The 27,508-nt window shown below is 44.4% G+C and overlaps 1 protein-coding gene across 1 annotated transcript in view; it reads left to right on the top strand.

The window, feature by feature from the left end:
* Positions 1 to 27,508, top strand: part of LOC107222964 (box A-binding factor) — a 60,075-nt gene that overhangs the window by 13,849 nt on the left and 18,718 nt on the right. The window contains exons 2-3 of the mRNA XM_046734762.1: positions 13,407 to 13,722; positions 14,845 to 15,756. Coding sequence (XP_046590718.1) covers positions 13,407 to 13,722; positions 14,845 to 15,756 — 1,228 coding nt within the window. The remainder of the gene's footprint in view (positions 1 to 13,406; positions 13,723 to 14,844; positions 15,757 to 27,508) is intronic.

Genomic DNA, 27,508 nt, shown 5'->3' with positions numbered 1-27,508 from the left:
TTGTTATTCAACTTGTCATTAAAATCTCTCTCTCTCTCTCTCTCTCTCTCTCTCTCTCTCTCTCTCTCTCTCTCTCTCTCTCTCTCTCTCTCTCTCTCTCTCGCGCTTAATCCTAGTCTCACGATCTCGGCTCGCGACGCTGTATTCTTTGCGACTACAATTAATTAACACGATACGCCGTAATCATAATTCTTCAACAATAAATATCCTGCGAATAATAAGAAAATCCGATCGCGTGTTGGAATATTCCGCAATTACGCCGACTGTAATATTCGCCGAGATGAATAAACGCCCCAGTCTTTGTGTGAGTGTACGACATACGCCTCGGCATCGCAACGCGAATTGATAACCGATGCTGCAGAGACTGACCGGCTGATAACGGAGGACAAAACTTGGAGCGTCGCGGCTGCGCAGCGAGAGAAACTCGATCTCAATTCTAAAAACGGCGTACGATTCTTTCCTCGTGTCACTGACGAACTTCGTCCTTTTTCCTGTTTCCCTTATCTGCTTTACTTTCCTGAATACACGCATCGACAATTCTTTCATTTCACATCGTTCTTCTTATTATTATTCGAAGGGTTGTATATCATCATCATCGGCAATAAACGATCAGCAGTCGAGAGTGTTAGTTTAGTAAGCGTCGGCTCGGCTCATCCCGACCCTGCAAGCGGTGAACAAAAGCGAGGCTCGATCGCAGCCCGAGTAAAGTAATAACGAGGCAAATATTTGCTGATTTTCTCCCACCCTCTTTCTTCACCCTCTCTCCAGGTATAACAACGACGGACCCGAAGAAGCGAAGAGACCGAGAAAGCCTCGGCGACGATTTCTTCAGCTTTGCTGTTGAATTATTTTTTATTCTACCTCGAGGTTTGAGGTCGAAAGAGGCGATTTTAAGAGTGGTGACTAATTAAAATTCTGTGGTATCTCGGCGTGTCCGGCAATTAGTAGCTCGATCCCAACCGCTCCGCTTATTCACGGGCCCAAACACGATCCGTTGATTTCGTTATCGGTTTGGGCCGCATTGCGGCGTTCGGGAAGACCGGATTTCCGCCTTCAAACTGGCACGCTTCAGGATAAAATGCGTTGTGTTGTGTTCGGTTTTGCCGCTCTACGCTTTAGTTCGTGCAATGAGTATTAAAAATAGAAATGGTAAAAACAAACATCCCGAGAACAGAGTACACTATTCAATACCGTTTCAAATATTTACAAAAATCTTAAAGGCCGATTCCACGGTATCGGTTGTTTCTTCCAATTCCGTTCTATACGTATGTATATTAGGGGGGTGGTCTTCATTTGGAGGTCGGAAAAGTTTTCATTGGGACGCCCCGCAGATTGATATGGTACAATTTAAAGAACGCAACGTACAGTGTCAATGATTGTTTAAAAAATCAGCAAAGTTGTCAGGTATTATAAAGAGTGGCTTATGTTAATTTCGTTCTATGTCGCACGGTGTTTTTTTTTTTCTTTTTTTTCTTTTTTTGCCCCCAGTTCGGTCGAGAAAATTAGGTGATAAAACGAAAGTAAAGAAATCTAGAAAACGGAGCGAAGGCGAGGACCTTAAACGGTCATAAAGTCCGTCCGAAAACGCGAGTTTAAGTGGATTTTAGTTTCGATTAGTGGAACAAGTGGGGCATTAAAACCAGAATTCTGTAAATCGTGCGTAACTTGTTCTCTCTGTTAATTTAAGCAGGCATGCGGAGTGCGTAAGATGTATGCCGGGAAAAATAATAAGAATATACAGGGGGAAAGGGAAAAGAGCGGAGAAAAGGAAGACGAGGAGGCGGCGGATGGCTGCGAAGGCTCAGTCCTCTCAGGGTCGAGTTTTGGGGGTCAGACGCCGGGGTGATTTGGGTCCGGACGGGGCTGTAAATCAGTCACGGGGTGGGTCGGAGGGGTTAAAGGCCGCGGCGGCTCCCCGACGCCCCGGATGACGGATACGCGTACGAGGGGCCTCAACCTCCGATGTCGGGCCCATTAGTCGGGCATTATATTATTTCCAGTCAGTCACAATTTTTTGCCCCCCTTTTAAAACAACGTCGCGCTCGTGCATCCCCGATTTTAATTGGTCCACAGATTTACGATCGACGCTTTCACCGTTTTCGTTTTCGTCTTCTTTTTTTTTTTTTGTTTTTTTTTTGTTTTTTTTGTTTTTTCGTTTCACCTCTTTTCGGACTTCATTCGACTTGCATGTTTCATCGTTCGTTAATTTGTAAAATTAGCCGTGTGTCGGGTAATCAGATTATTGTTGAATTTCGAAGGAGGCTGATTCATTTTCTCGACTTTTTCTTCTCCCAAACAATTTTATCATCTCTTGTCAAAATTTTCAACGGCTTTGCAGAAAAACGCTGCCGCATAATTATGGCGTTGAAGAGTAAAAAAAAAATTTTTTTTTTCAACACCACCGTGCTTTTTTCACTGATTATTCGCCTTTCTATGGACTTTTCTTCACGTTTTTCATCGTCCCTTTGAAAACTGACAGCGGAAAGGAATAATTCTTCTTAAGTGCGCAAGTCACTGGCGTTTACTATACAAAAACAGTGACGAAGTCCGCGTGTCGTGTGTATACATATATACGTATTGCGACTGTTAGATATTGGTTCGTGCCTCGTTAATGTTTTGTTGCGTCAGAGAAGACGGTTTACGATCGAACTTTGAGTATATTGTGTTGAATTTTAGAGGCGACGAAGAAAAGAGTCGGAAAAGAAGAAAAAAAAAAACAGAGAGAAAAGGATCAGATACATGGCAACAAATTCGTTAAAGCGATCGTTTCTCTCTCTCTCTCTCTCTCTCTCTCTCTCTCTCTCTCTCTCTCTCTCTCTCTCTCTAAAAAAAAGGAATTTAAAAATGAAAAGAAAGGGAGGAAAAAAAAACGATTCGGCACTTGTCACCAATCCTGAGACGTCCAGCTGCGCTGCTGCAAGTGCCAAGTAAGCTCGCTGGGTTTCGGGACAGGACCGAGTTTCAAATTACTCGACGTCAATGTTCAGGCATATTATATAGCGTTGAATATATGCTGCAGACACGAGTGTATAATTTTTGAAACACGTCGTGCTGTCTGGCTAGCGTTTTTCGCGCTGCAAGGAGAATAAAAAAAAAAAAAGAAAAAAAAAATCCCTCCCGCATATGCATGCATATCGGTTGACTCTTCTTCACACTCGAATATAGAGAGTCCTTTTCACGCATCACGCACGTACATGTATATTCGAATAGGGAATAAATCATGCCGAGTTTTTTTATTTTTTTTATTTTTTTTATTTTTTTTTTTTGTTTTTAATTCTAGTCTGGCTGTTTTTTCTGTCCCTGGTTATACGTTGACCAGCCTTTTTCTTTTTCTTTTTTTTTTTTGAGGGGTTGGGGGTGGGGCTTTTTGAAGAAAACCGCTCGTGACTTGAAAAATTGTCAACGTAATATGTAATTTAAGAATGTATACTCGAAAACGAATTAGTGCGAGGAGGAAAGGGACGATAATCAATCGTTTCTCGGTTCGAATTCTAACTTGTGTCAAAATATTTCAAACCAGTCTACAACGCGTTTTCCAATTCCCCGACCAATGCATCCCCGCTTTTGATCTATTACAGCTATTATACAACCACTCGCACACCAGACCTGACACTTCTAACTACCGCGAGATTAGGTATCGCATTCTCAACGTTGAGGAGAATGAAAAATGTCATCGTTCTTCTCGTACCATTCGAGGTTCGATTTTTTCCTAAAAACAAAGTCTCGTCGCCTTATCAACGCGGCGAAGAAAAATTGCCCAAGGCAGATAGACAGAAGAAAAGAGAGGAAAGAAAATTTACGAAATCACGAGGGGAAAAGCGTGCGGCGATGGCACATCGGCGAAGATTCGGGTCTTAAGCATAAGCCTCGGTAACGAAAGACAGAAGAAGAAAAATGTAAAGAGAATAAAAGAGGAAAGGTGGCGAGAAAGCAAACAACGTGCCGTGTGTGCATGCGGAGGGTGGGACGAAAATACGATGGTTTCTCGGGCGCGGCGGATGAGGAAAATGGCAAATATTTTGTGGACTAGGAACTGAGGCGAGGGTCAACTTCCGGTACCTGCCTCTGACGGGCCCGGGGTGAACCGCAAACGAGAGTTGCGAGCCTTCGCGGCTTTTTCCAAAACTTTTATGACACCATCCGCAGGCCGACCCTCCGGCATTGTTTCTTCCTGGCACGCCCGCGGCTAATAACCGCAGCTTTTATACCCCCTCCTCGGCTGTTTGAACTAGTCCTGGCTGCAGGTACGTCTAATAGGAAATCCTGGATGAAGGGATCCTGTGTTCCTCACACCGCCAACAGCGATCCTTGGATGTGAGCCGCGTTCGCTTCGCGTGTTCCCCGCGTCCAGAGTTATACATCGCTAAGTCAAATCACGCCAGAGTCGAATACAATTTGAACGATTTAGCAATCATATCGCACGTCGGCTTCAACGATGTTACGAATAAAAAAATTGCCATTTCTCAGTAGAAGCGAACAGCTGCGAGTAAATGCTTTGCATGTTTTAAGGATGTCTCTTGCTGTTGTACGAAGTAAACCGTTTACGGTGAAAAGTTTTTTCGCGGCTTTTGAAAATCGTTTGTAAGAAACTCGCGTCCATGCGGTTTCACCGAGGTCCCTTTACGTGGCGAGAACGAACAGTCTTTTTTGATTTCTGTCATTTTTGTTTCATACGAAAACAAATAAATTGGAATTATTAAAGGCGAAATATGGAAGTCGAACAAATTGAAAGAAGCGAAAACGATGCCAATTTCCACACGGGACAACAATGATGAGTTTTTACACGTATACTTTTATTTTTTAAACTAAATATTGTATTTATGCACCAAATACCGAATTTACAATATACAAGGTAGGAAAGATAATTTAGACGATTCGCTCAAGTTACCGTACTTTTTCTTCCATCGCATAAAAATTATTCAACATTCAATATTAATTATTGTAACCGAGAACGGGAATTCCGTTACAAGAGTAACCTGGCCTGGAGTAATTTTCCACCTTCTCGACTTTGCCGGGTGTTCATGCAGCGAACCAACCAATGAACGATATTCGCGACTGCGAGACACCTTCGGCTCTGGAAGTCGAAAGACTCGAGTCTTTAAAGAAGGTTTAAATCCTTGTATTCAAATACTCGGAACGTGCGAAGAGCCTCGATAATCCGCCCGAGGCTCTCCAGAATTTCGGAGTGAGAAAGGCTGAGACAACAAACATCGAGGTTGGAATAGATTTTCACCCGCGGAATTGCGGAGGTCCTTAAAATCGTCGGGGATCCTCGAGATCGAGACGAGGCTCCGTTTGTTTACAACCAAGGCGAGATGATGCCGAGCGAGATGTTTTCAGCCGCTGGACCAGACAGACAGACAGACGGACGGTCTCGAGTCCGCCAACGGAAGAGGCCGAGATAAATGCAGGGGGTTAGTGACCTCTCCTCGAGAACATAACGGAGAGCATAACGAGGATCTCGATTCGAGGAGTATCCGAGGGTGGAAATACGAGACGAACGTAGCGAGAATCACCGTCTGTGAATTCGGGCGAGTCCTCGACACGACGCGGCCTTGACCGGAACGCGGTTATCGGGTGAGGTCCTATCGCTCCGAGGCCTTCCGAACTTCGCGAGGCACTTTGAGCCGGTGTTTCGAGATAGCGAGAGATAGGGGATGGATGGAGTCGTTCGGTCGTCCCGAAGATCTCCGTCTGGAGTGAAAGCACGAGGGTTCGCTTCGCGATAGACGCTCGCGTTCAGATACGACTTCCTGCAGTCGGTAGTCCGCTGAGCTGCACTTACCAGTCTCGTGACTTGGGGCAGATTTCCTCAACGCTTTCCTTTTCTCTCTCTCTCTCTCTCTCCCTCTTTGGTCGCTTCAGTCAATTACCGGGGCGCGGTCTTGGAATTTTTTAAGTTTCAGGTAGGTACGAGGTGACCTCCGCCTCCTCTCCCCCACATGCAATTAGACGCTTTTCCACACTTCGATACACACAGCGCGTTTTTGCCCGAATGGACTTTGTCAGCTTTTACCAATTTGTCACTGTCCTCGCTGCAGTCCAACTACGTGCCATTCTTTGCGGTGAATCATTCGGATTTGACGTCACATGTCACCGCGGTTACGTTTCCCTTCTTTGTTTCTCATTCTAATTTTCCTGTACAGCTGTACGAGGATTATGAGATAGATCACATCTCGAGTCGAGGTGGTTTCGAAATTTACAAGTTAACTTTCCCGTTCATCTAGCATATGACTGATTAGTGGGGCGATGCCGATAGTCAGTCTCCGAGTCGAAATTTAGCGCTTACTGTAAACCCTACGTAGAGTTTCAAGATAGTACAGAAGGTTCTGTTCCAATGTAACATCAGATCCCAGTTTGGAACCTGCTTCAACCCTACAGAGGCTCAAAATTCTATCCCGCTGATAAATGTTCACCGATTCTGGTTGATTGTGATTGAAAGAAAAAAAGGACGATTAAAACGCGTGAAATCAAAATCATGTTGAAATAGCCCTTGGATTATTCGTTGTAAACATTTGAATGTAATAATGTATCTATAGAGGAGGAGTTACAGGTCCAATGGAGGAGCTGGAGATCAAATGGCGTCAAAATAGGTTCAATCGTCAACCGGGATCGTCAAAGTAGGGTTCGGTACTTTCATTTTTAAGAATTGGAGGTTCAGCGTAGGGTTTGTTCATAAATTTTGCGGAGCCAGAGGGTTAATGTAGGATTTCTAGGTTCAGTTTCCTTCAAAGTAGGTTCAAACGGACCTTGTTCGGGTGAAATGCAGGCGCTGAATTTCAACTCGGGCTTATGCGAATGAACCACTGTTCTCCAATCGCAGTCTGAGTCGAGGATCAGGCACGTGGAGCTCGGAGAGCGTGGTCACCGTAAGAGATTTCATTAATCATTTAATTAAACTATCGCGGCATGCCGGCAGGTGTTCGCGACTCAATGTTCGTTCTGTGTTATGGTTTTTACTGTTTTACAAGCTCGTCATACCGTATTCAACATCGCGCTGAGCGCGGGCGATGCCTGATTCTCAATTTCACGACAGAACGATTATTATTGCGTCGAGTATGAGAATAGGAGAGAAAGAAGGAACGTGGACAAAAGAACGACGCTCAGAAGTCGCTGTAGTCTCTCCGTGTGGATAGAAGGCGATAAGAAGGCGAGTATTTCCCATCGTGGAATATTTGTTGAACGTATTAAACGCACACTCATCTACATTTTCCGGGGGATGGACGGTACAAAGATCGTGACGGGTCGCTAGAGTTCAGTGGCACCAACACACTCGCCAGCCTGACGTAAACGCGTCGTCATTCTTCCAGCCTGGAAAGAAAGAGAAACTCGACAATGTTTTCGCAAAGCTTCGTCCAGAACCACTGGACCAAAAGACACCGAGTGTTGTTCGATCCCGTGGCTGTCTCGGCGAGCGTGACGAATCGACGATCACGTTCGATGGACGACAGCTTCCGGGTGATGCCGGCTCAACGGTAACTCGACGTAGCCGCAGCTCATGACGAGTGCTAGAAATAAGCTTCGGAGAATTAGTAATCGGGAAAAAAAGGATGCCGGTTTGCGGTCGACGGAATCCCCGAGATGACAAAGCTGCGATCGTCGGGCAGCGATAGCCCGCTCTTGATGCGGACGTGGATGTGGAAATGCATCACGGTACGGTGACCAAGGTGCGGAGCTGGACGAAGAAGAAGCAGCCTCTCGACGTCGGAGACGATAACTCCTCGAGTCGTTGGTTTATTCGTACACACGAGGATGGTTCGTACACACGCAGGGTAATATGCAGATATCGCGTGTAACGCGGCACATTGTGGCAGCTCGTATCGCGGTCGCGTGCCGTCCAAGCTCCTATCGCATCGCCGCTCTTATCCGTCCTTGTATCGCTTCTCTATCCCGGTTATCACCGCGAGATGTTCCCTGCGGTCCGTCGCGCTTCTTCGCGGCTTCGGGTCCTCTCACCTCCCGACGACCTGTCTCATCGTTCCGTTCTCATTCACAGTCTCTCCGCGAAATGCGAAAAGGCACACGGCCAGTGGGACACTCGAATGGCCCGAGCGCAGATTAGCGGCTATCGTCGTTCGCCTCGACGCCTCAAGCTCCTCGGGATGAATGGACTGCGCGATTGCGCTATCACTATTTCTACTCCAAAGCTATCATAGCCAGCCTCTGCGTAACCGTAGTGTAACGTATAACGCGGAGATACGCGTCTCGTTTATAAACCGGCCAAGCGATATCCAACAGCGATTTATTCGGGAGCAGGTATCGTCGTAGCCGCTGTCACCCCGCCGATTACACACCGCGATAGTCGAGTTTGACTTACCGCGCAATCTTCCCACCACCGGCTTCGCAGAAATCCGTGTTAATTAACCCTCCGTTGGCCGACGTATATACTAATTCGTCCAGTCTGACCTTCCGCCGAACGGTCGCGCGACTCGATTTCTCGCTCTTGATTAATTTTTCATCATTATATCGCTGAATATTTAAGTGGATGAAAAACGGTTGTCGACGAATTCGTATACGTTGGCCAAAGGTGTGTAGAAAAAAGCACATGGCCAACGGAGGGTTAATTTTGGTGCACCGTTTGATTACCGGGAATAGAGAAAAGACGATTTGACGAGGAGAGGGAGAGAGAGAGAGGGGGATGGACTTCTCCTGGATCACGGCCGGCTTGCGGAGGTGGCCACGCGCGATGCGATTCCTCGCTCGTCTGGCGAACACCTGGCTGGCCTCCGAGTCTTATCGGAAACAGGCATAACCTGGCCGCCTCCATCCTGCACCGACTCTGTGCATCCACATCGCTCGACGACGATGTGTGTCAACTGGTTTACCGCGATACACGTTCACCACTGCGCTGCAGTGCGCACACAATGAACAGACTGTGCTCGATCGCAAAACCGCCTCAGTCATGGTTATAGCTGCAGTTTGTAAGCCACAACACGGCCTGGTCGTGTTTAGAATCCCCAACATTCGCATTTTAGAGCAGACTCAACGCTCGGGATACGGTGTGCTCTGTTACACCGATCTCGGATGATGAAAAAATCTGCACGACGATCGTTTTCTCGAAGAGCAATCGATGAATTCCAGCAGGCTGAAATTACGAGTCCGGGAAGTCGTTACGAGCTGCGTCGACGATCTTAACGCGAACGATGCTCGACTCGCCGGAGATAAAGGAGATCATTGAGACTCCTTGAAATCAGATGCATGTAGACACGGTTTATCGGTATTATATTAGCTTACTGCTGGTCATGGATGACAGAGGGAGTTTTTGTTGGTTATAAACGGGGAGATAACGAGGGGGCAGGGAACCGAGGACAGGGGGTTGGGTGGGGCGGGGACCTTTGAACCGTGCGAACAAAACCTCTTCCGTTCCTCAACGTCTCTATACACACACCATATTTTACAACTGTATTACATGCGTTTGCGTCCGTATGGCACGCAGGCGCGGTTTAACTCCTTTCAGGCTAACCATAAACCTGCGCAGACGTTTCCCTCGAGTAGTTATTGTGTTGAAATCGTCGATCTTTCGTAACTTTGAACAACGACGTACGTATACATACACACGCATACGTGTATAAATATCGTTAATATATTATAATCGATGGACGGAACATTTATTATAATAATTATACACACTTTCGTGGAAATATTTATCCGCTATGCAGCATATAGAAAGTATGACGTTGCTAATTAAAGATTGTTTTTCTCCCTTCTTTGTATTTTTCTAGTGTTTTCCTTGTCGTTCTTCAACGCCAATTTTATATTCTCACCAAGCATCTCGGACGCGGCAATGATACATTACATATTATGTATGTTATACCCTTTGACACGAGTGACGCAAACGGCTGTTCGGGTCGTTGCAAAAATTGTGCGCGTATGCGTGTTATTGACCGTGTGTGTCGTACGTGTATGTATCTGTATGTATTTGTACGGACGATACAGAGTAAATTCGAATTTCTGTATCCCACTCTTGAGACGCGCGATTCGTAACGGAGCGAAATTTTTTTTCTTCGCCAATTCGCATGCCTAGGTGCGGTAAAAAAATATTCGCATATATTGGCGTTTAATAAATCTTGCGCGACGATATCGATCAGTCTTTGCAATCTCCGGACTAATCGGAGAGAAATTGCCGCATCAGCTACCTTATTTTATTATTACTCGTGCGTATCCATACTTGAAATTTATATGCGTGCGATAAGACGCGGCTTAATACGACCTTCTCCCCTTTCGCTCCCTCTCTCTCTCTCTCTCTCTCATTCCCTTTTCCTTCAAAACATCTTCAATTTTCAAACGGCAAACAGTTTTCTCCATTTCTCGGTTATTTTACGCCACGATCTCAATTTACCAGCAATTATTGCAAAATAACCAGAGTGGGCGGTGCTGAGGAGCTGGTTGATGAAAAATAATATTACAGTGCAAAAATTGTTACGGAGAATATGGCCGTGTTTGTTTCGGCCTCGATAGTATAATTATACGTGCAAAGAGGGTAATTAATAACCTCGAGTCAGCAAGAAATACATTTCGCAAAATGTGCGACGGGTCACGTAATTGTAATTTCATCGCGATGTGGGAAAAACAAAATGTGTTTTCTTAACTCGTCCTCCTTCGTCAAGTCTCCGCACAATTAACGATACGGGTTGTAATGCAATATCGCCCCTCCGCAAGTACGGTTGGCAGAATATCAAATGCGCGGAGATAAATCGCGCTTCGCGAGACGCGAGAGAACCTGACCTTACCAAATTGATTAGGTAACGTCAACAATGTCAGATCAATGTTAACAATATTCTCGACGATACCGCAGTGCTTGCATTGCCTGCTGCATCCGATTCTCCTCCTTATTATTGCTCATCTTATTTTTTCATTCCCCCTTTCACTGGCTCAAAATCAACGCCGCGATTAATCAACATCTACGCTAATTAAATCGTCTCGACGACTACACATGTATACATATATATATATATACCAAAAAAGAAATTATTATTTGTACTTTGATGCGAACGAATTTCACTCTATTTTTCGATCCATTTTATTTTCTTGGCACTTGTTCGACGATTCGCTCGTGCATTTTTGTTTCCATAGTTTGGTTAATTTGCGAAAAATCAAAGGATGATAAAAAAAGAAAATAAAAACACTCGAGATAAATTTCTTAGGGATCAATTCGTCAGGATTTTCCATAACTTCACAGACTGCGCAAGAAGCATTGCGTGCCGTGAATAGTTTTCAACGAAACATTAGTGACAAGTTCGACGATTCTAGAATAAAATATTCAAGAATAATTTAAACGAGCAACTCGATGGAAAATTAGAAGCCGAGCTAACCGAGGAGAAAAGAAAGCAAAAAGAAAGTAACGATCGGGTGAAAAAGCTACATAAATAAATTGCTCGCGGTCAGACTGATCGAGGGGTGGAGGAGGAAGGGAACGGAGAATATTATACCAATTAAGAGTAATATTTTTATCATCGGAGAGAAAAAGAAATATTGAAACAAAGAGAGAGAGAGAGAGAGAGAGAGAGAGAGAGAGAGAGAGAGAGAGAGAGAGAGAGAGAGAGAGAGAGAAGCCAGCTCACGCACAAAACTCGTAGTGCACGCACACCGAAAAGGCCTGCACGCAGAGACTCGCTTCGTCTGTAGAGCTGAGAGTGTGTACGTGGCGTGTCTCTCTCTCTCTCTCTCTCTCTCCCGCACACACAGAGACACCAAATTGTGTACATGCACGCCGTGTACAAACGCGGTGAAAGAAGATAAGGCTATTTTTGTATCGTACTGGATAGCAACAGTGCTCTTGGGGGCTTTGGGGTAGCGAACCGCGTGCACCGCGAGACGCAGTGCCGCGTATAACGGAGCGTTTCACACCCGACTTTGCCGATTCGGACGAAAGGTATCGGGAAAAGAGGAAGACAGGATTCTGATGCCAAAGCTTACACGCGAAGTAATTTCACAGAAATTCAAGGCACTCGTTTTCGGAACAAACTTCTTTCCCGAGGAGTTGGAGGGACGCGGTCATCGAAACGTGACCGGTGGTCGAATCGTCTACGATCGGGACGAAAGGACCATTTCGATGATTGCAGGTATTCAAGGAAGAAGGAAGACCGGGTTCTCATCCCAAAGTTTACGCGCAAAGTAACTTCACTCAAGTTCGCGGCACTCGTTCTGGCGAAAAGCTTCTTTCCCGAGGATTTACAGAGACTGCGGTCATTGAATTACGCGACCTACAGCGTCGGTGATTTCTGAAATGCGATTTCTATACTTCTTAGCGAATATCGTAGATATCAGATGATGGTGGAATCTGCATACATCCTTGGATAGTTTTTTTAAAAGCATCCGACCGCATTGACAATACGTGATCTCGGCGAGTGCAGCTGGACTCTTGGCCAAGTCCTTTACGACGCGATTCGTAATGGTGGGATGGTAGGATTCCTTTACGAATCTACGATTTTCGTTGGGTCGGTCGTTATAACCGTCCGCGATAAGAGTATTTGGGATTGGTACACGACATGAGGCGCATGAAGGTCGTCGAAAAGTTTATATCAGTACTAGAGTCACTGTTCGTGGTGAACTTAGACCTTGTACGTACATCCATGTAGACGTATACTTACGAACGTACATTGAGCCCCGCCGGTTACAATGAAATGAAGCGAAATTGAAGTAATGAAAAAAAAATCAAGCGTCGCTGCGTTTCGGTTATCAGTGTCCGCCCGTCACCTTCGACTGCGCGCGCTAATCGCTGGGTAGCGATGGCCAAAAACCGGGCACGTCGAAATTTGGCGCCTGCATTTTGCCCTACCAAGCTTCGTATGAACCTACTTTGAAGGAAATTGAACCTGGAAATCCTGCATTGACCTTCCAACTCCTAAAAATTTAAGATTAAACTCTACTTTCACGCTCTCGGTTGACGATTCAACCTATTTTGACGTTATAGATATGTTATTAAAGCGACATTTAAGCTACTTCGACATAATTTTGATGAGTTTCGGCAACATTTGAAAATTAAGCATTGCATTTCAACTGTATTTATTCAACGTTCTCACGAATATAGAAACCCTTTCAACCGATTCAATATAGAGAAAATACGATTGGACGCATGTGTAAACCAATTCCTGTTTATTGGGATTTTAATTTGATTTCGTACGTTTTAATCGTATTTCTTGTATTTCAATCATATTCAATCGACGGAACTTTATCAGCGAGGTAGGATTTTGAGCGTCGAATGAGGGTTTCGAGCAATGAGGTTTAACCCAACCTCTGGAGGGTTAAAGTAGGTTCCAAAGATACCCTACTTTCAGTCTAAGCTCGGTAAATTGGGAAGTTTCGGTAATTTTTAGCGTCCAAGTCTGACACTGCACTGAAATAGAACCCACTCTCCTGTCTTTAACTTTAGGCGCTAAATTTCGACCCGGTTCGTTTGATTTCAGCCATGATGGAGTATAACCAGATCATCGTTCCGACGGAATTCTCCGGAGCCGATTCCTCCGATCATCCTATGGAACTCGTCAACGGAGAGCCGGACTCCTCGTCGTCCTCGTCGTCGACGGCGGCTGCAGCGGCTCCTCGGCGTCGGCACCAGCTGCGTTTCCCGTCGGCGAACGACGGTGGGGACGGCGTGGGCGTGCTGGAGGCGGGACACCGACGACTCGAAAATGGCGCCGGCGGTGCCGCAGCTGGTCTCCCAGGGAGAGTCGTTGATCAGGACGAGGAGCACGGGACGAGCTACACCCTCCACCAGCTCGGGTGAGTGCCGTTTAATCCGATCCGTTGCCCGTGGGATCACGGACCGAATCTTACCCCTCGTAGTTTTCCCGTAATACCTTTCGGACGGTCGGCCGAAGGCACGTCATCCTCTTCGTTCCTGTTTCATACGTCACTCCCGGATCCGTTATTCCTCGGGAACATTCACCAAATCTTCGGACGGAATATCGAGCTCGTGTCACGTTTATATCACCGTTTCTCGAGTGCAGACACGCATTTCATTGGAGTGCCCACTTGAGGGTGGCAATAAGAAGTAGCCAGATATACGTATTGAGTAATTATTATTAGGCGCTGAAACGATCAGCGACATTGCCTTGGTGACTTCTTGACTGTTCTTTTTTTTAAACCGTTTTTCACCGTCACTTTCATAGGGCTAATTTTTGAAAAATACTCACAGTCAAGCCGCTTCACCTGCAGGCAATGTGGTAATACCAATCCGCGTTCCAAGTGTCGATCATCGACTCGATCACGTCCTCATTGAAAGAATCAATTCGGTTTAGTTGGCCGCACGTTTTTCTTCAACGCGGATAGCGCGGTACGGATTCCAGCTGAAAATTCGAAGTAAAAGTAAGAGCTCAGGGTTTGGATCAACCGGGGTTTAAATAACTCTGTTCGGTGCCTAAAAATGGTGAAACTCTCAAGTGGCTTGAAAGAACTTTGAGAGCGCTGGAAGACGAACGATGCGCTGACAATTTGGTGGTGAAATTCAAGTGTTATAAGGTGACTAATGGCCTCGATGATGAAGGTTGGAGATATCGCGCAAACTTGACGTAGCCTCGGGTCAGTCGTCGTATTGCAGCACAAAATTCTTGACCCTTGCACTTTGTGAATTGCTTACTCCGTGACGTTGGAGTAATTTCGAGTTACTTCTGTGCCTACTCGGTTCCATTATTCCGACTATTCCCGTTCCGTCGTATCCACGATACGGAGTCCGTAAGATCGGATTGTCAAGAACGGCTACCCCCGGCATTGTTTAAGCATGAAAATGCCCGCAACATACGAGTCTCGTCGCGGTTACAATCGTACCAAAACACCTACTCCCAGGACTCTCGAGCCTTGTTCCATGTAATTGCCGGGATTTTATGACCTTTGCAAATGTTGAAGGGGTTACCTCGGCGAGGAGGGATCGCCGGAGTACGACGAGGATAACCGGGTGCATCCCCATCCGTCGGAGCGAGGGAGCGATGAGCGTTTCGTGGTTCTCGGGGGGGGAGAAGCGGCCCCGTCGACGGGGGAGGGTGGTGGGGATAGCCTAGCGGGCGAGGAGGTCTCGGTGGACTCGGAGGGCCAGCATGGTCACAGTCACATGCCGCACTCGACGATGCATCGGTACGCGACGGAGGCTCTCTCGCCGACGGAGCAGCACCATCACCAGCACCAGCAGCACCACCAACAGCACCAGCACCAGCAGCAGCAGCAGCAGCAGTCGCACCTCGGCGATCACCGACACCCGCACCACCACCACCACCATCACCACCACCACCACCAGCAACAGCAGCAGCACCAGGAGGCCGAGGAGGAGGAGGAGCACCGGGTCAGCGGTATAGCCGCGGCGATGCGTCAGGTCGGGGCTCGCGAGGCCGGCATCGGGGCCCTGATGTTTACCCACCTCCCGGGGGGCGGGGGCCACAACCACCTCGACGGCGTCCTCCCCGAGGAGGCCTACCTCCACCAGATACGCGCCGGCGCCTCGCCGCCGGTCCGAACCGGCAGCTCCCCCGGGTCCAGCCGCAGCCCTCGGGAAGACCCGGGCCTCTCTCCTCACCGGCACCCCTCCCAGGATGCGGGAGATTACTCGCCCTCCCAGGACCAGGCCCGGCTGCAGTCCTTCACCCATCTGACCGCGATGCAACCACCGTCGACCCAGGCCCACGGCCTCCAGGACTCGGACCGCGTCGCCGATCAGCTATACATCGAGAACATGTACGCCCACCATCCAAACTCGACGCCGCATCACCATCAGGACCACGATCAGGGACCACCGACTCCTCACTCACCCGGAGGACCTCTGTCCAGGTTAGTTTTATCGACGGTATTTAGTGTCCTTTTGCGGTATTCGGTTTGTGAAAGGAAAAAGTGCCCGGTTGGATTCCGTGAACAATGATGTCGTGCCGTAACGAACACCAATTTGGCGGGTCGGTTGGTTCTTAGCCCCGGAGATTGGTGATCTAATGCTTCGAATATGCGCGTTTGGCAAGTAACCAAATTCGAAAAACTTCTCGTCTCATTCCCGGGGAAAACTTATTCCCGATTAGGTTGATAGAAACAGTGTTCTAATAGTCTCGCTTTATTTGAAAAACGAAGTTTTATAGGTATTGGATATCCTTACAGTGGCTTTGACGTATCACCGATCTGACTCGTGGAATTTTTTTGTTTTAGTTTCTTCTCACCCAGTGTTTTACGTTTTTTAATTATTCAGTCGTCAAACCTGTTTGTCAACTAGAATGAAAAACTTCAATCTATTTTTATCGAGCAAGTATTTACCGGTTAATAAAAAGTGGGAATTAATGTCAACTAGTTACGGTCAAATACGATTGATTATTATTATATAATCGATAATCGAAACAAGACGTCGAAATTGCTACAATAAACTAGATCGGGTGTAGACAGTGGGATTTTAATCCCACCGTAAAAGCGTCCGACAAAATTTCTAAAACTTTTTCAATCAAGTAGTGAAAATAAGAGGAATCGTTAGAAGAGTAGAATTTTCTTTGATTACAACCGTAAATTCGGATTTGATTTACTCGCCAACGGGCTTTCTAAGATGTCCATGAAATTTGAACAATAATTGTTTTTGTCCCTAAATGTAGTTAATTGATAGTTTTTCAAATTCAAGCATCACCTCTGCTAAATGATCTGAAATCAAAATTCTCTTTTCCCGTACAATAATGAATTTTCACTCTAATTTCTTATCGATTCGATTAGAGGTAATACAACCTCAAACTTGACTTGATCTAACATTTATACGTCGAGAACGTCACCTTATCTCTTCGTTCTGTGTGGTTATGAGGCTGATTGTGGTTTGGAAAGATGATTTGATTCCACCGAGCTTATCTCGTCATTTATCGCTCACCTCACGGGTTTTCACCCTCTGTGACATCAGGATTTACGTTCAGTTCTATTTCGAATTATCGCTCGGTCGGTTCATGCGGTTGTACCCGGTTTGTTTTGTTTTTTTTTTTTTTTTTTGTTTTTCTCTTCGTAACAGTATTTAAATTTCCACCACATTCAGGTTTAGTTACAGGAAAGATATTCCATTTATTCGCAATCGAAATCTAGATTTTTCTTCTTTTCCAAAGACCCGCAAAAGTTTAGTGAATTAGCGAACAATACACCAGTGAAAATTTCTTCTCATCGTTCTCTTCTTCGTATTTGGGTAAAGAAACTCCGCAGTTCCGTAATAAAATTGCTGCAGAGAGAAAAAGAATTTGAAACATATCTAGATGATGTAGAGAAAAAAAGGCTGCAAAGTTTTAAAAAAAACTCTCCGGTTCGGGTGACGAAGTTCTTCAGGCCCAAGATGCAAAAAGAGACATGTATTCTTTCAGGCCCGTTGGGACCTCGGACTGCAGCGGGACTTAAACGCGAAAAATATTTGCTCGTTAGCTTAGGTTCCGAAGTGTATATACACACGGCTTGATCCTCCCCAGCGTTTGGGGACCGGCAAAAGGCCAGAGGGCAGGCCGGCTCTGTATATGCGTAATCTTTGCCTGGCCACGTCTTCCAACTCCCCAAAAATCCATCGCAGTAACAACGAGCTGAGGACCTATGCTAACACCGCGGCCTTAAGAAAATCGCTGGTACAAAACCCGGGCGTCGTCTATACCTCTAGGTTCTTGGCAAAATTTACACCACGATTTAGACGATTTTTTAAACGAACTTTTACTTTTCTCGCGATAGGATCATCTTTCGTAATTATAAAATTAATGTACAGTGATGGAAATTGAAGCTGTTCAACGCTTCAAAGTAGATCGGATCCCAGATTTTACGAAAGCTCATTGTAGGTATTTACTTTTCTTTATCGTTAGGTATTTGTTTCTTTTTTTTTTTTTCAAAGCAACATTTGTAACAACATTCAAACCATTATTTAGACACATTTTTACGTTTCTCGCTACAGCATGATCTTTCTCCTCTTATCAATTCGTAATTATAAGATGAATAAACAGTGATTGAAAATAAAGCTCGTTTGCGCTTGAAAGTAGATCCGATACCAGGTTTTATGAAAAAATCGGTTGGAAAAATACTCATTTTTCTTGCGACATTTAGATCTTTGGTAAGTTTCCATGAAAGCGAGCAATGTATCAGCGAGTGGAATCAGTATAATGTTAATCGAGAGTCATCACGTGTCAGGAAAGTAATGGCGGATCGTTTCCGGCGGCAATGTATACACACACACACACATATATATATATATGCACATAAAACACGTACATGCCGCACGCATTCACGTGGTACATATATATATATATATATGTATATAACATAACAAATTGTCGTCGGGTGAATCACTGATGCAGAAGAACTGCGCTGCAGTGCAGATCGTACCGACCGATAACGCATCTTCTCTGCAGCATACGCGATGAAATATTTCAATCTTCGTACTCAATGTTCGAAATTCGATCTCGATCCTCGATCGATCCTCATCCGATTTCGTCCGATGCTCAGAGACAAAGAAGGAAATAATGGAAATGAAAGGGAGAAAGAAAGAAGTGGCAAACAACGACGCGCGTGGATTCGTAGAAACAGATGGCAAAATTGTGTGCACGCATAACGATATTAAAAAACAAAAAAAAAAAAACAAGCAAACAATAATCGCTGTTATGTTTTGCCCGGTGAGCAGCATCGCCGACGATCGTTTGCGCGATTTCGAAATCGTTGCGTTTCCACGGTTCACCGAACTATCACGGATCGACGCTGTGCACGTGTCGGTGCTCGAATTGAACAACATTTCAGGTAGTATTTTGCAAACAAACCGCGACACCCGCGCAGAGTTTTACGGTAGAAAGAAAAATCGGGTCGAACGAAAAGCGCGACGAGGAGAGTCAAGCGGATAAAATGAATTCGACAATAATCGGTGATCGATTCGTGATCTATAATATCGGTTAAGGCTTGTTCAAAGTGGACTAGTCTGTATTTTTTCGTAAAACGCTTTACACAACCTCGTCTGTTACATAAATGTTTCGATCCGGCGATCGATCGTCGACCCGAAATCCTCCCGAGTCTACGTAATTTATTATTTTAACGACCGCGATCGATCGCTCGGGGATATATTCGTTATATGCTTACACGTTACGCGCGGTAATTGCATGCCTGTATCTCAAACACGATCAGTCTTGCACACGCGCGCCTCGTTTTGGTTGCCGAATTTTGCTTGCTTCTCAGTTTGGCGAAACTGCGGGTCTGCGTCGGCGGTGACAGTGAATTTGAACGTACGTGCGAGTCTCGATGTTATCTTTTCTCCTTCTCGTTTTCATTTTCATCACTTGTTGTCGTTCTCGCGTTCGAATCGTTGCAAAATATCACCGAGGAGAGAAAACATCGACCCAAACCCGCGATGCGGAATATCGTTTTCGGCACATGCGTTCCGGCATCGGATTTTTACCAGTTTCCCGACGATCGGAGGTCAATTTTATTGCTTGTCAAAATTGACAAACAATGTATTATCTATCACCTGTCGACGATCAACGATTCATAAATGCCCGAGTAAATTCCGCGGACTGCCTGTTATTTTATTCACGATGAGATTCGCTGGTGCGAAAAGCTTGTAAGGAGCTTTCATCTCGAAAGTTTTCAACGTCCGTATGAATCGTCGAAATAGAAACGCAACGAGATTGATATTCGAATTAGCGCGTGATAAACGACGCGCAAAACTTTAATTTTTTTCCCCGAAACGCACGCTTTTCCGCAAGATTGAAGCGTCGAGGTTCAAAGCGACTCGTCCAACCCTTCGGTTTCATCTCGCCAATTATTTTCGCGCAGCTTTCGACGTGATCGAGGCTCGAACCGATCGCTCGGAGCTTCGCCGTGAGCCGAGGGTGTCGTATGACGTCGTCGGCCGAATGCCGCGGGTTCTCCGACTTTGGTGGGGGCTGCCGGGTATTTTGGAGGGGAGCGAGACGTCGTCCACCTTCGAGGGCCTCGGGGCCAAGCCGTGCTGGAGTTGAGCGCGTGTCTTCTTAGTTCTTGTTTGCCCGGTGACAGATACGGGCTCGACTCGAGACTTTTGTCACTTTCGCGGATCGATTTTTTATCCCCGTATTTCTCTTTCTCTCTATCTCTCTCTCTCTCTTCATTTATTACCACTCCGTTTTACAAACCCATCTCTTTTTTTCATCGCCGAATCAAACTTTCTCCCACTCTTCTTAATCATTTTTTCCCCTCCTCTCCATTCCATCTGTCTCTGAATTTCTCCTAATCTATATAATTTCTTTTCATCTCTCTCTCTCTCTCTCTCGCACTCTTTTTCTTTCTTTCTTTCTTTCTTTTTTTTCGCTCCAACTTCGTAACTGCACGCGAGTCGGGATTGCATTGTAAAAAAAGGAAACAAACAAAAAAACAGATAAACTGTATTCTTGTAATTAAATATCGAGCACGTATAATCGAAAAAATTCAGATAAGTGACTGTCAGAAGAGAAGATCTTGAAGAATTGACGACTGACTTTTGGGGAAAGAAGATAATCAGCATGCAGTGAGTGTTTTTTTTTTAAATACAAACACATTTTCGTTTTGTTAAATTCTACTATTCTAAGTACTCTACAATGATTGTGGTAATAGTTTAACTTACTGTCTCGCATATCAGGCAGCTTGGTTATTCTATTTGAGGCACTTAATACGCAAAAACAATGCTGTTTACCATAATACGTACACTGCACGCTTAATCAAACATCTCTCTTATATCAATTACTCACATATACGTATAAGTATATATAATATTTGTCAAAATCTTTCTATTTGTTTTAAGTATCGGCGAAAAAGTCGGCAAACAAGTTTCGAGTTTGACAATTTCAATTCGTACCTTATTTTTTTTTTTCGATCTCCTGTAATCAACGTGAAAATTAAAAATGATTCGCGCGAGAAAATAGTGCGAAACGTAAAAATATTGAGAAATTCGGACCTTCCCGCAACTCGCCGTAGCTTCGATTCCTCCGGCGGCTTTATACACGGTCCTTGCGAGCGGACAAACGGCGACGATTTCTCTTCTATATCTCCTTATTCATCGGTGGCGACGGTGGTCAAATATTAACATTTTGAAAATCCCGCCTCGCCCCCTCGTGCATATATATATGACATAATCTGTGCATACACGATGTGAAATAGACGCGACACTGCGTGCTTGCCGAGAGATATTTATTTGACGAAGGAAGAAATGCGAGTAAAACGAGAGGGACAAATAATTCAAAAAATGTCGTACTCCCTCCGCGGGTTCCCCTGTTTCCGTTTCTTTCGTTTTTTTTAACATTTTTTTATTCCATTTCTTAGCCTCGTTTATGCCTCTATATCTTCCGTATATGCGGACGATATCTTTGTCCAAGATTTGAGACCTGAAGCGAGTGCGTGTATACGTACAGACACACATATAATGACAAAATGTAAACCATACGTAACGAGTGAGCAAATAATCGAGCGGAAAAGGGAGAAATACGTTGAGCTTGAAGAGGTGTATAATTTTTTTCTTCTCCTTTTCTTCCCCCCACTTGGTCACCACAAGCCCTGTGACTTACCAGCCCGACTTCATGGCAGCTTATCAATTTTTATACTCTCCTACTGATATCGATTCGATCATTCCACGGATGGCAGTAAATATTATTCCATTTATCCGTAATATTTTTTCTTTACTGTACTCGAAGATCAACGTCGCGTCGCTTTTCAGCGTGAGTTCAAATCAATTATGGTATAATGTACGGATGGATTAACGAGATTCAACACTCATGGATCTATGAGAGATTGATTTGCATGGTGAAAAAATCTTCGATAAAGTACAGATTTGATATCTTAAAAGCGTCGTTTTTTATTCTCGTTCCGTTTCGAATTCGCGACATTTACGTTCTTTGCCAATTAATTTTCACATTAGCTTGTATAAATCGCTCCGCCGGCGATAGTAACGAAGAAAAGTCCCTGAACCAGACAATCGTAAAACAACAATTTTCTTCCCTTTCCACGTAATTTATATGTTGTTTTTCAACTAATAATTTATGGAATAACAACCGTAACGCATATGCAAGAAACCGAGATTGTAAACTAATTGCGAGTTATCGTGTAAAAGATTAATAAAAAAAAAAAAAGAGAGAAATGCACGACGAAAAACGAAGGAGAGCTGATTTTACAGCGTTCACAACAATTTCATAGCCTGAAAATTGGGCCACAACTATACGTAACATATTTATACACGCATGCCAATTCGTACGTGTAACCACCTTGTACCATATTCCGCTGCTTTATCTACTAACAAACAAATAACAATAGTATCACTTTGAGGCCAATCGGCTGCCTGCCGAACGCGATCGAAGGAAGGGAAGGGAAGCCGGTTTTGCGCATGGCGGTTGGATATTTTTTTTTAGAACGCTGCGAACAAATAACGAGAAAAAGAAATGAAAAGGGGGACCATCGTTTTATAAAATCCCTCCATAGATTTCTACGGATTTCCGTATCGCGAATCGCGTAGGTTTGAGTTACACGAAAGAGAGAATAAATTTGTAGGCGGCGACGTGATTCGATTTACGTCAATAATTTTTCCCAATTTTCTCTTCCCATAACTCGCACCTCGAACGGAATCTGCGAACTCGCGAGATTCGCAGGATCTCGCAAAGCTCTCGGCGTTTTTACACAAACGACGTTCGTCGTCCGTCTAGAATGCGACGGCGACGCGTATTGCATTTCGCGAATTTCGCGCTTTTCATCAGATCGTCATCATCAGCTGCAACAAAAATCCCCCCCTCTCGTCAGTGTCAGTAACCTCTTACGACACAAAACTGCAGCTAATTGTAAGACGTCGCAATATCGTTGTCTCGTTGCGAGACGCGAAGAAGTCTCTTATTTTCATTTTCATTCTCTCTTCTCGTCGTACACGGTTTCTTTTTTCTTTCTTCCGTTATAATTCTTGTGCAAAATTTGTACCTCTTCGAAGCTTGAACAAACAAACAAAAAAGAAAAGAAAGAAGATTGATACCAGGGTAATGTAGCACTCAATTATACAATTTTTAATTAATTGTGACGAGTTAATTACGGTATAAGTATTTCTTAATCTTGCTATATTTTACTTTTTTTACACGGAATAATAATATTTCCCTTATCGCGATTTAATTTTAGTTCGAAATCCCCAACTCACCGCGACACCGTTTTCGTTTCACGTCATTCTCGCGTATACCTGAAGTATAAGCTTGTTATTTATCGCGTTTTCACATTTTAATTACCAACATCCGTTCCATTTTTTTTCCTTTTCTACACTTGGTTATAATACTAGATCGTACCCATACGCATATTATGTGAGTTATAACCCAAACCTAAAACTCAGCAGCTTTACATCAAGCCACAAGAAACGAAACGTTATCGGCGGTATGTAAAATGTACGCTTTTTTTACTTATTAGGAATTCAGTTAATTATACAACTCTCGTTCTTAAACTCTTTAGCTTTAATTATAATCGGAGCAAGCCAACAAAAGAAGCATAAACGAATACTCTTTTTAGACAGAGTTTTCAGTTTACTTACTACGAAGGATGTGAAACCTGAAAATTTGTAATCGGTTGAAAAATCGACTCTGAATCTCGCGGAAATCAAGTCATCGGGTTGCAAAGCGGTAAATTTCCCGAGTTTCAGGAGTGAGTTGCGATCGTTTACGGGGTTATACCTAGCCAGGATGCCGGAAAAAGCTATTTCTGAACAATTGTTTCATGAGAAGGGATTTCTATTTATTGATGTAAAAAAATTATATACATATTGGGTTAGCATTGAACTTCGTTCCGATACTTTTCAGTTGTAAAAATAATGATCTTTAAAGCTGCTATAGCCGATCTCCGGGAGCGTCTGTAAAAAAAGGCGTCTCGCGGTGAGCAAGATATTTCTGAACTGGATCGTCTGAAATGAAAAAATAAAAAATATTTAATTGATATAAGTTATTATCTGGTCTTTAAGCGACGGAAAATCAAAATATTAATTTCTAATAAAACGGCGACTATAAAAAAAGAATCGATTCTTCATCAAAAGTTACGCCTTAATTGTAATAGAAAATGTTTATCGATGAGAAAAAACCTTCGATCAAGGACTGAAAAATATATTCATCAGGCTTGTGTAAAAATTTGATACTGATCGGTTCAGCCGTTTTCGAGAAATCTTGCTCACCGACTTTGAGAGCATAGTTTTGAGAAAAGCGCGTTCAAAGTTTGAAAGTGCTTTTCAAACGCTCCGGGACGTTTTTGCAAATCTGCGCGTAACTTCAAGAATATTTGTCGGATCGACATGAAATTTTTTGCGGACGTATTTGAGTATACGTATATTACGAAAATGAAATTTGGAGAAAAAAAAAACAATCGATTTTTGAAAAATCCTGGCCAAGCATAAACTCTTAACCTAACCTAAAACTCGACCACGATCGGCGAGGAAACCTGAAATCGTCAATCAGTGAAACAGGCTCGTTCCTACAAAATATAAATTCAACCGACGAAGAGAGGAATGAAAAACGAGGTGGAAATCGCGGCGCGCTCTTAATATCGGTAACTCGAAACCGGGCTAAAGTGAGTCATGCATCCATAGGTCGGCTTCGCGGTCTTTGGACCGGTGCGGAATGGCATCTGCGTTGTACCGTGGCGATAATTAACGCGGGCGTTAATGCACGCGGTGTTGGGCTCGACGCCGTGCCATTCATGATCGCTCGGTGCGTGAACGCGATCCACCGCCTGGTGTGTGCTCGGATCACGCCGCTTCCGAGAAGAAACGCGAGATCTCGTCAACTATCGAAGAGCTGACGTTGCAATAATTGCCCGCACGACGACGGTTGGGCCTTTTGTTACGGGCGTTGCGTACAAACCGCCCTGCAAATATCGGATCGAGATCGGTTCTCGAACCAACGATCCCGCCCGTTTTTATCCCCATTCCTCTTAGATGCGCAATTTTTTGCACGGAGGTGAAGTTAGCAACGTTGTCGTAACGATTCACGTTTTCGTAAAAATCGCTGTTTCGTGTTTAGGGGAATTTCTGAAGTGCGGTAAATTGTAACACCACAAAACGTATTCGTTTAGGCTGGCTTGTGTTTTTTTTACATTTTTTTTTTTTTTTTAGGGTTCTACTCGTAGAATTTATGACAAATATTGAAGTAAACAACAAATATTTCAATAATCGGCAACAACCTCGAAATATTTTCCCACTTCCTCAAGGTTTCACGACAATTTTTTTTCAGTAGCACTTTGAAAGAAAAAAGTTAAAAAATGAACGACCCTAATATTCATATTTTCAAAACTTGACTGCTTCAAAGTCACTCTAAACTTGCAAAACAGCGAATCCCCCCCCAACGTTTCTTTACGTTAGCGTTGCAAGCTTCAGCCTGGAATTTGGGAATTTTTTTTTTTTTTTTTTTTTTAGAACAAGCGTTATATCACAACGTTCGGCAACGAGCAGTAAAAAATATCTCTCGTTTCTGTCGCGGTTGCAAGAACCAAGTAACGATTTATAATAAATATTAATATATAGTTACTGTTTTTCGAAGAAACGCATTAAGCTAATTGATCCCGGCTATCTGCTGCAGTCTCTGACTTGCGCTGACGAGCCGTGTCTTCGTCGAATCATCGATTTAACAAAAAATAATTTCCCACAATAATTCTCAGACGAATCATTCGATAACCGATTGGAACTTGTTAATTTTATTTCCCGTAATAACGATTTTCCGCGTTGCGTCTATTTTCCTTCGTTATAATGCTCGAAAATTTTATCAGAATTTTTGTCCCCGTATCGATTGTATAATTGTACAAGCATTATAATATACCGAAGTGTAAATTGTTCGAGATACATTTATGGGAGAATTTAGCTTATAGATGTAAACTTTGACATCGTTGCAGTCGATTTTAAATCACAACGATAAATCGATACGAACGATTCAACGAACGGCTAATCGTACCGATATTGAATCGTGACATCCGTTTTGAAAGCATGTAAGCAAAATTAACTTTTTATACTTTATTCGAAAAACGAATTCAAAAAAAAAAAAAAAAAATAAAACAATTACTAAAAGAATTGCAGTTCGATAATTCGAGTGAAGCACGAAGCGATCGCGCGGAAAATCGCAACGATCGGGGAGAAGAAAGAAAGAGAAATCGGTTTCACGCGATCGCAAATCGTTCGCGTTCAGCCCGAACGATGCACACGTACGAATCCCGTGCGAGCTGCAAGAGCAAAGTGCTTCGGCTCCGCGACATGTTGCGTATCCTGAATACGACACATATTTGCGAAGATAGACTTCTCGAGGCCGCGCGTGCACCGACGCACTCGAAATGGCCTCCTCGCACTCATCGCGAGGCACGTACGCGGACACTAAGTACGTGCCTCAAAGTGCAGCACGCGCGCTCAAGGATACCTCTGGGTATTTACGCCGTTTTTTCAAATACATGCCGCATGTTTTACCTCATTTTTTTCCTCTCTTTTTGACTCGACTCTTTCCCTGTCACTCATAGTCCATCGGGTTTTTTAAACGACAACGCGGGTACCCGCCATTTTTCACAAGGTTTTTCAACTCGAGATATCGTCGACTTTACCGAGAACTGGAAATCGACTGTTGGAATTTTTTCCATTGCGTACGGTGACGGCTGAAATCGGCAGAAATCGGTTCGATATTTCGAATAAATCTGGGCTGGAAAATCTTGGACAATTTTCGGATTATTACTAATGAAATTTCGTAGAGATCGTGGATACGCTTCGCAGCAATCACCGATTCTATCGCGTATCGGGTATATCTGTTCGTTGAAATCGGCGGGGAAATGTTTGGCAAAATATCATGAAAGTAAAACCCAAAGAAAAAATGAAAATCTTCGAGATAACATCAAGTCCCGAAGGACGTAACGATTTTTCACCAATCGAAGGAGTTACCGATTCTTCAAAGATCGGATCCTCGCAATTTCGGAGTGAATTCCGCTTCGATCGGTAAAAACTAATCCAGTGTCCTTCCAATTTCTCTCGCATGAAAAATCCACAACGAAATCGTCACCTCTCAGGCGCAGAGAAAAACCGTTTTCGATTCGACCGGTTGGTTTTTTTCTCTTCTTATTGCGTAGCTGCGAATCGAGCTTGCGGCGATCGAGGCGCAAAGTAGCCGGCGAGTAACGGCGAAGGGCAGCGAACCAGGTACCCGGTTGCAGGTAGGCCACGAGAGAGAGACCACCTGTAGGGCGACCGGCCGGAAGTGGTTCGTTGGGGGCCGGAACCACGGGGCTTAGATTCCGGGTGCGGGCGCGTGCCCGAGGAGCATGCTGGAATTTCCTCGGACGGACGAACGGAAAGTTGGTGGAACAACAATACGGGATGCTCGGGGAGACACGACAAGTCCATTAGCTCTCGGCTAGCCTCCGTCGACGGCTAACTGTAACCGTAATCGAGCCTCGCCCACCCGCCTAATACCTGTCTCGCCTCGGTGATCCGCCTCGGACGCGGTAAAAGAAACTACTCGCAGATAAAGAATGAGTTCGGAAAAACGAGGAAAACGGACAGAAATTCCGCAAGAGAAAAAATACGGAATTTCTTCCTCTTGATACAAATCTCCGTCGCGATAAAATTGCATCTCGTAAACAA

Source organism: Neodiprion lecontei, chromosome 3 (assembly GCF_021901455.1).
Source record: "Neodiprion lecontei isolate iyNeoLeco1 chromosome 3, iyNeoLeco1.1, whole genome shotgun sequence".
Classification (NCBI taxonomy): Eukaryota; Metazoa; Arthropoda; class Insecta; order Hymenoptera; family Diprionidae; genus Neodiprion; species Neodiprion lecontei.
The sequence above is the reverse complement of the archived record's forward strand: the minus strand, read 5'-3'. Positions and strand labels throughout refer to the sequence as shown.